Here is a 9,755-nt window from a genome sequence, read left to right on the forward strand (position 1 = left end):
ACACAATGTATAGCTTGTATTGTTCTATATAATGCAATTTATAGTTTGTATTGATATTAATAACACAATGTATCGCTTGTATTGTTCTATATAATGCAATTCATAGTTTGTATTGATATTAATAACACAATGTATAGCTTGTATTGTTCTATATAATGCAATTTATAGTTTGTATTGATATTAATAGCACAATGTACAGCTTGTATTGTTCCAAATCGTACAATGTTGGTTTGTGGATGTGCATTTTACGTTAAATTGTTTTCCATCTGCACGCTGCAACCCACAAACATGTCCTTTATTATTACAAAAAGAAATAATACCTGAAAACAATCAACAATTTCACAACGAAAGAGCAAATAGAGCTGAAGCATAATTCCCACAAGTTTCATATGAAACTAGAACGGCACTCGCTAGAGCGCATACCTCCGCCAGGCTGAACAGTTTACTTTTTGTATCCCAATGATAGACCGGGTCTGGATTCGGACCTGAACCCAAATCTAATCTGCTTGTTCTCGTCACCGAATCAACTCGTCCACCAAGTTTAGTCATAACTCGTCCATAACCTTTTGAGATATCCTGCTATGTATCGTTTTTGGCCCCATCTCTCAATGGTGAAGAATCACTTTAAAAATTGTACTGTTCAAATCCAGATCTTCACCAAAATCGAATCATTTCATCCTCGTCACATACGCCACCTCTCTGCCAAATTTCGTCCGAATACATCCACAACTCTTTTAGATATTTTGTTCACAGACAGACAGACATACAAACAAACAAACAAACAAACAGACAGACAGACAGGGGTGAAAACATAACCTCCATCCATCTTCACGGGCGGAGGTGGGAAGTATCATGTTTGTGTTGATGTTTTAACAACTACTTCCTGAACATTCATAAAAACAAATGTCTTCTCATTAAAAAAACACACATATGGAGAGATGGAAAAACATTGATGACTTTGTGATCACATCTTAAAGATGTTTCTACAAACATTCTTCACGATAACGTTTAGCAAGGAAAACAACCATGGTGAATGGGAAGAGAGCGAGAACATTGATGGTGATTGCTGCAATGAGAGCAGGTCCGCATCCGGAGAATGGTGATGGGTCGTTGGTCTCTTCCACCGTTGTGGATCCGTTTTGGTTTCCTATAATCATAAAACCCATCAGGATAACAATCATGGAAGATGCGGTAACTAAACCAAGGATAAACTGCACTAAATGGTAAATCAATGGTAATAATAAAACACCATACCTGTTCAACTTTTTACCAAATAAACAATTATTACCTGATATTATTCATCTTAGAAAAAATATTGTTCACTCCCAAAATACTTCGCTATCAGGACTTCTCATTTTAAACAAGAAAAAGAGCAATCAGAGATTGCAAACCCTCGCCAGGATGTATTTTCAGTGGTTTTTAAGGCTTTAGTGTGAAACAAATATGGCGGCCAAACCACGTGACCGATGACGTCATCATTATTTGTTTTCTAAACTAATTTCTTCCTTGATGCTCAAGAAATTTCATCTTGATTGGATGAAGTTTTGTACTTGTCGAATTATGACGTCATAATGGAAGCACCGATGACATCATCATCAACATATTTTATTCCCCATGGAGAGTTCTTTACAATGAGCCATGTCTCAATTTTTTCTATTCAGCACTTTCGGAGATATGGAGATGCAAAGTTTTTCGGTTTTTCCAAGATGGCGGCTAAACCACGTGACCCATGACGTCATAATTATCATCAAAATATTCTACAGGTGGAGTTGCCCTATGGTGAAAATTTCCTGTCAATCGGACCAAGTGTTGCAGAGAAAATCATATTTATTCTGTGCAGACAGACAGACAGACAAACAAACAAACGGACTCAAATGCAATACCCGCTCCTCTGGCGAGGGTAACTTGGAAAAGGAAATTATAAGAGAGAGAGAAGGTGTTGCCACTTTCAGGGTAATTATGAACAAAGATGGTTTCTTATAATGAAGAACCTTAATAGAGCATGATCACTGGGTGGTAATGATCAGCGAGTTACATCTTACCAGGTGTGAATGAAAGCACAGAGAGGACCTGCTGTGTCCAAGTTCCATCCTCTCCGGGACCAATCAGGCACCAGTATCTCTCGAGTTCATCCCTCGGTACACCAAATGGAGGCAGCAAGCAGTGGGAGCTTTCTGGACAGGAATCCTGTCCAGGTTCCAGCATTCCATGGTTTTTCTGTTCACTCTTCCCCAGACAGGAGGTAAGGATGTCTGCCTGTGTTCCGGCCACTGCGATCACCTGTTCGTGGCATTCAGTACTTCGAAACATCCACAGCAGTGAGAACTTGTTACTGTTTGGCTTTTGTATCTCACAAGAGAGGAGAGGAATTCCCCTGAGAGGGTTGGGAACTACAATGGGAAACAAGGAAATTACAATCGTTATTTCCACCAATAACATCTTTCCCAAAATGCTTTGAAAAACGGCATCAAATTCCCGAATGAGAATCCACAAAACGCACCGGTTGGTTTCTTCGGTTCTCTGTCATCCAAAGGGTCACATGACCTGGGAATCTGAAATTAAATAATAGAGAGGGAGCAACAACACCCAGATGTGGTGAAGTGATGGAAAATACAAGTTATTGATATTGTAAAAGGCAAACAAGAATTAGTACATGAAACAGATTCGGTTTCTCCTCTCCCTCTCCCATCTGTCCTTCTCCAGCACCACCGGTTGAACTGTTTACAAAACCCGCACCCTCTCCAAACCGAATGTTTACATTGCTCTGAGGATGTGCACTGCCTATAGAAAGTCTACACCCCCTTTCTAATTTTTCATCTCTTGTTGCCTCTCAGCCTGGAATGAAAATGCATTAAATCAGACCTTTTCCTCCTTTATTTACACATCGTACCCCAGAACTTCCAAGTCAAAAACGAATTCCACAAATTTCAGAAAATTAATTAAAAATGCAAAATTAGAATATCTTGGTTGGACAAGTGTCCACCCCCCCCCCCCCCCCCTTATAATAGCAATTGTAAATTATCTGAGATGTAACAAATCAACTTCAAAATCACACACCAAGTTAATTACCTTCCACCTGTGTTAAATTGCAGTGATTCTGATTATTTCAGAATAAAATCCGCTGTTCCTGTAGGTTTCCTGTGCTGGGTTGTGCATTTTACAGCCCAGTTTTTGTTGTGGTGAGCAGGGGGCAAGGGAGGGGTGCTTTGGTGTCCACCTTGAGCACCTTGACAGCTTTGTTGTGTTTGGCCTGCGTGTTTTTCTTTATTTTCCCATCTTGTCTGCATGTTATTTTCCTTTTTTGACCTTGTTTGTCCTGCGTGTCTTTCTTTATTTTCCCGTCTTGTCTGCATGTTATTTTCCTTTCTTGTCTGCATGTTATTTTCCCGTCTTGTCTGCATGTTATTTTCCTTTCTTCACCTTCTTTGTCCTGCGTATTTTTTTTTATTTTCCCGTCTTGTCTGCATGTTGTTTTCCTTTTTTGACCTTGTTTGTCCTGCGTGTCTTTCTTTATTTTCCTGTCTTGTCTGCATGTTGTTTTCCTTTTTTGACCTTGTTTGTCCTGCGTGTCTTTCTTTATTTTCCCGTCTTGTCTGCATGTTATTTTCCTTTCTTGACCTTCTTTGTCCTGCGTATTTTTATTTATTTTTCTGTCTTGTCTGCATGTTATTTTCCTTTCTTGACCTTGTTTGTCCTGTGTGTTTTTCATTATTTTTCTGTCTTGTCTGCATGTTATTTTCCTTGCTTGACCTTGTTTGTGCTGTGTGTTTTTCTTTATTTTCCTGTCTTTTCTGCATGTTATTTTCCTTTCTTGACCTTGTTTGTCCTTTGACCTTGACAAGGTCTTTCAGAGTTGCAGGTCTCCAAGGTGTGTGTGTGTGTGTGTGTGTGTGTGTGTTTGTGTGTGTGTGTGTGTGTGTGTGTGTGTGTGTGTGTGTGTGTGTGTGTGTGTGTGTGTGTGTGTGTGTGTCCCACCTCCATTACGAAAAAAAAAAAAAAATTACAAAAAAGTAATTACGATCTTTGCACAGTGATTCATTCAATTTCTAAATTCACTTCATTCATGACGGCAGAGAGGATTGAGAAACACGTGATCTTGGGAGAGGAAGTTAAAAGATCGAGATTCCATTTGTTATTTGTGGAATAATGTAAGATTACCTGGGGATTGAGGGTTTTAGGATCGTTTATATGAATCCAACACGAACAGGTAAATGTTTGTTCGAGTCCGGAGAATGTTTCGGTGATTCTGATGTTCTCGAGGACCCAGCCAGGATGATATCCACTCCCATCGTGCCAGATTGTTACATTTTCCAGGTTCCCCAGGTGAAGGGAGCGCACAGTGAAAACATCTACCTGTAGAAACACATGCACAGCAGGTAACGTCTCACCTGGTCGGGCATTAACATGTTTATAAATAGTTTATCTACCTTGTTAAAGTGTGTGTGTCAATAATTACCTGACCCGCTTCAAAAGGATCGGAATGTGTTGAATGTTTAAGATGATGAGATCTCAAACACTTCAATCCTCCACAGATCGTGATATAAACGTTGGAATCTGTGCCAGCCCCCAAATGATATCCTGTTTTGATGTAAATCTTGTAAATCTTGTAATCCTTCGCTTCCTGAGGGGAATCTGATATAAATCGCACATCGTTAATATCCCGGATGTTAAACATGATGTTCAATGTTATTTTTACTTTAATAAACTATCAGGACGAGCTTACTATGTATAACGACCTTACTATGTATAACGACCTTACTATGTATAACGAGCTTACTATGTATAACGAGCTTACTATGTATAACGAGCTTACTATGGATAACCAGCTTACTATGTATAACCAGCTTACTATGTATAACGACCTTACTATGTATAACGAGCTTACTATGTATAACCAGCTTACTATGGATAACCAGCTTACTATGTATAACCAGCTTACTATGTATAACCAGCTTACTATGTATAACGACCTTACTATGTATAACGACCTTACTATGTATAACGAGCTTACTATGTATAACGAGCTTACTATGTATAACGAGCTTACTATGTATAACCAGCTTACTTACTATGGATAACCAGCTTACTTACTATGTATAACGGCTTACTATGTATAACGACCTTACTATGTATAACGAGCTTACTATGTATAACGAGCTTACTATGTATAACCAGCTTACTATGTATAACGAGCTTACTATGTATAACCAGCTTACTATGTATAACCAGCTTACTATGTATAACGAGCTTACTATGTATAACGAGCTTACTATGTATAACCAACTTACTATGTATAACGAGCTTACTATGTATAACGAGCTTACTATGTAGAACCAGCTTTCGATGTATAACCAGCTTACTATGTATAACGAGCTTACTATGTATAACGAGCTTACTATGTATGACGAGCTTACTATGTATGACGAGCTTACTATGTATAACGAGCTTACGATGTATAACGAGCTTACTATGTATAACGAGCTTACTATGTATGCCGAGCTTACTATGTATAACGACCGACCAATATCCGTTCAGCCATCTGAGAAAAATGGCGACCCACACACAGACAGACACACAGACAAACAATGGCCCTCTTATATAGTAAATTACATCACAACAATACTTACTCCTCTTAAATGTTATACAGTTTGATTATTTCCTTTCTACGAACACACCTTACTTATTAGTCTCGCCTAAACGGGTTCCGAGACCATTGCAACGCCCCTGCTTGTCTATCTGTTTGTGTATGTCTGTGTCCACATCTTTATATTTTCACTTTTATTTTATTATTTTCTGTAAGTGCTTGTCCGATTGATACAAAACTTTAATCACAGAAGGGAATCACCATGGAGAATATTTTATTTATAACTCTAGGTCACATGGCATGGCAGCCATATTGGATTAAAGGAAAAAAGATTTGACATAATTTTCTCTGAAACGGCTCAACTAAAAAGATTGAAACTTGGTATGTCATCAACTCCCCATGTGGTATACATGGTGATAACTATGACATAATTGGTGAAGTGGTATTGCAGCCATTCTTTTTTTTTTGTATACAAGATCGAGGCTCGTTTAAGAGCTTGCATATCAAACATACATTAGCACATAAAACGCAAAAAACATAAACGGACACAAAAAACAATAAAGGGAGGAGGAGACAAGATGTGGAGAGAGAGGGAAGCACACAAGCACAACAATAGAGAACAGGGACATCAGGAGATCTGTTCGAAGGGAGAGGGCTAGGGGGTGGCAGGGGGGAGGGGGGAGAAGGGAAGGGGTACACGGTACCAAACAAATTGACACTACAAGGAATTTCAGGAAGGAAGTCGAAGATTGAAAGATGTGGATTTGGGGTGTATTAACGGGGCTAGAAAACATCAAGGTTTTTTTATGGGGGATGGTGGGGAACAACTGTTTTAAAGACCTGGAGGGAGGAGAGTCTTGTGGGAGTTTGTTCCAGAGGTGGAAAAAAAAGAGTAATAAAAGAGTGAAGGTGAGCAGAGAGTCTTGATTTTTGCAGTTTCACTGTAAGAGAGTTGCAGACAGATCTTGTGCGTCCTGCAGGAATATTTGGGGGCCACAGCACAGACAGAGCTGGGGGAGCTAGGCCGGAGAGGAGTCGGTAGAAGACAGAAAGACCACCAACCTGCCTGCGGTGAGTGAGTGAAAGGCCCTCGGAGTTAGCTTCATCGCGGGAGATTCCAATGATTCTGAAAGCTTTGGTTTCAACAGCGTGAAGCCGAGCTTGGTGTGAGGCAGGAGCACCACCCCAGAGTGGAGAGCAGTATTCCATTGAGCTGCGAATGAAAGCCTTGTATGCAGTGAGGAGCTCAGGTGTGCCAAGGAAGGACTTTGCACAATGGAGGATGCTCAGTTGGCGACTGGCTTTGGAGGCCAGCTTGGAAATGCGGTTTTCCCAGGAAAGATCATGGCAGATAGTGAGACCCAAAACCTTGAGTGACAGAGCTTCTTGGAGAGGATTGTTGAGAAAGTAAATGGGAGGGTTGTCCAGACGGTCTTTTCAGAGAGACACAGTGAGTGTGAGATTTGTCAGGATTGAAAGACACGTTCCACTTGTTTAACCAGTCTGTGATTTTATCCAGGTCCGCAAAGAGTGAAGAGGCTGCTGCCTGCCGATCTGAGGGTTGAGGTATGGAGCGGCAGAGAGTGGCATCATCAGCAAAGGGATAGAGAGCATTTTCCAGTGAGTCGGAAAGATCATTGATGAAGACCAAAAAGAGCACAGGGCCCAGAACACGTCCTTGAGGAACTCCAGCCTGAACAGGAAGGGGAGATCAGAGAATTGCATTCAGGGCCGCACGTTGACTACGACGGGAAAGGAAGTCCGCAAGCCATGCGTGGAGATTTCCATGGATACCACAGGAGGAGAGTTTGGTGAGCAGAGTGGGGTGCCAGACCGTATCGAAGGCACGAGATATCAACATCAATCAGCCATAATTGTTTCAATTGAAATCCTCTTCCGAATGGTCTGAAACTTCGCATATCTCTTTTACGACTCGATCCGAGTGAAGAACTAAATTAATATCATCGGTTACGTGATCTGGTGGCCATATTGGATTGAAAATGAAGACGTTCCTCGTCAGAACGGCTCCAACAGATCGATGCAAAACTTCACCCAGATGATCGACGAGCCAAGGTGAATATAGTTTGAATTATTTTCATATTCAACTTCGTTGTTTCAATTTAGCCTTGATGTGCACAACAGTGGATGTTAAATATCCCATAAATTAATCAATCATCAATAAAGCTACGGATAATGGAAATGTATGTGACAAAACAGGGTGCATGGATGATAAGATAGTATCGTGGTCAGATAACGATGGTACTGTATTTTTGTTCAGAATGAGCATGAAATGTGAGACTACACACTCTATCAAGTGTCGTTCTAGTTATTACAATTATTTTTAGGAATGAAATTGAATTACTTGGTTATAAATGACACTGTAAAAGTGTAAATCTCTCTACGAGCATTTGATGGGACAATTGGCAGGACAACCTAAGCTGGGGAAAAGATCTCAAGATCCTAATTTTGTTCAAATCTCAATATCCCTTAAAATGAACATCATCATGACTCAGAAATCCCAAATCTGTCATGTCATCAGCTACCATATCCATTCATATATTTACCTTTCAGTGTATTCTTTGGTATACATTTGATTTCCCATGCCCTCCCTCCACATGAAACACGACGATAATCCATGATAAAATATTTTTTGTCTCCAGATGTAAAATGTGAAATAAACCTCTAGATTTACCTGAGATGTGCAGGAGTAGAGCTGCTCCACATGAAGATGGAGTAACACCCTCTGCTGACTCTTCCTCTTGATCTCCTGAAGGACAGAATGATGATGTGGAATCACACTCCGTTACACTTCCTTGGGGACGTTGATCCAGACATCTGTAGAGACCAGAATCTCTCGTTTCCACCTTAGAGATTTGAAGATCCCCGTTTGATAAAATCTTATGACGGTTCAGCTTCGTTTTTTGTTTTTGATCACAGTCGATATCGTAGCAATTGGTACGAGAACAACTGAACTGCTGCTCAACCACTCCGTCCACATCTGCATCCCTCATCCACCGTACCCAGGTAGATCCCCGAGTCCCACAATCACACGGTAGGTTCGCACAGGTGTGCTCGTATACACTCAGCACGGTAATTCCGGGCTGCACCGCGCAGGTGGACTGTCCAAGGATCAACATCAAAACCAGCAGCGAGTCCCTCATCCCAGATCCGTTTACTAACACTGCAGCAGAATCACTGAACACGAACCACAAAAATTATTTTACTTCTGCACCGTGATGTGTCCAACAGATGGTCATGATGTGTCTTGGTGCTTCAACATAACGTGATTAAATGAGGAAGTGTTCACCACACGTTGCAAACAGATTTCCTTTCTCATGAGAAAGAATTTGAATTTCAGAAACATTCGTTTTAACATGTTAATTTCCTCTTGTAATACATAACATAAACTAGATGGTATTCATAGAATACTTACCCTGCGCAGTCGACTTGTTGTGAGCCAACTCTTCTTTTCTTGAACATTTTTTTTTCATTTATCCAATATGGCTGCCAGACCACGTGAGCGATGACATCATAAATTTATATTCTCTCATATAATTGTTGCATAGATCATGCTCAATACGTTTCAAACTCATCAGACTAATAGTATGGCAGATAGGTGCAAGAATTGTGCCTTTAATGGTACAAGCATGGCATTTGGCACACAGTCAGAGTATGTCCTAAGAAAGATATTTGGCTATAGGGCCATCCATTTGGCACACAGTCAGAGTATGTCCTAAGAAAGATATTTGGTTATAGGGCCATCGCAGATTTATCCTTTTTCGAAAAATGGCCGCCATTGTTGTCACAGGACAAATCTGTGATGGCCCTATAGCCAAATATCTTCCTTAGGGCATACTCTAACTGTGTGCCAACTCTCGTGCTTGTATCATCAAAGTCACAATTCTCCCAAATATTTCACCTATTTGCCGTACTGTAAGCGTTGTCCCTGTCGAATTATGATGTGCTAATTATGGCACCAATGACGTCATCGTTAACAACACCTATTCCCCATTTGGAGTTCTTTACAATGAGCCATGTTTCAATATTTTCCATGCAGCGGTTTTGGAGATATTGAATGAATGAATGATCGTTTTAAGGCCATTTTCCCCGCTAGAGCGGGGGTTAGCCTTGCGGGCCCCATGACAATCATGGTTCCCTGTTTGAGGCAATG

General features: G+C 40.5%; 1 protein-coding gene across 1 annotated transcript; it reads right to left on the reverse strand.

The window, feature by feature from the left end:
• Positions 1-277: 277 nt before the first annotated feature.
• On the reverse strand, positions 278-8,814 carry LOC137431029 (uncharacterized). The gene is made up of 6 exons (XM_078781334.1): positions 8,277-8,814; positions 4,457-4,632; positions 4,159-4,353; positions 2,501-2,552; positions 2,043-2,390; positions 278-1,147 (listed from the first exon to the last, which is right to left on the reverse strand). Exons 1-6 carry the CDS (start codon positions 8,743-8,745, stop codon positions 984-986), a joined length of 1,404 nt encoding a protein of 467 aa, XP_078637460.1. The 5' UTR covers positions 8,746-8,814; the 3' UTR covers positions 278-983.
• Between the last annotated feature and the right edge of the window lie 941 nt (positions 8,815-9,755).

This window comes from Myxine glutinosa, chromosome 7, assembly GCF_964187855.1.
Source record: "Myxine glutinosa chromosome 7, kmMyxGlut1.1, whole genome shotgun sequence".
Classification (NCBI taxonomy): Eukaryota; Metazoa; Chordata; class Myxini; order Myxiniformes; family Myxinidae; genus Myxine; species Myxine glutinosa.

What these genes read in the sequence shown, in the direction of transcription:
- LOC137431029 (XM_078781334.1), bottom strand. Translation starts at nt 8,745, where the DNA reads ATGAGGGACTCGCTGCTGGTTTTGATGTTGATCCTTGGACAGTCCACC. An exon ending in TCTACTCCTGCACATCTCAG is followed by an intron (nt 4,633 to 8,276) that starts GTAAATCTAGAG and finishes GATTTATATCAG; the next exon opens with ATTCCCCTCAGGAAGCGAAG. An exon ending in AGAACCGAAGAAACCAACCG is followed by an intron (nt 2,391 to 2,500) that starts GTGCGTTTTGTG and finishes TTCCCATTGTAG; the next exon opens with TTCCCAACCCTCTCAGGGGA.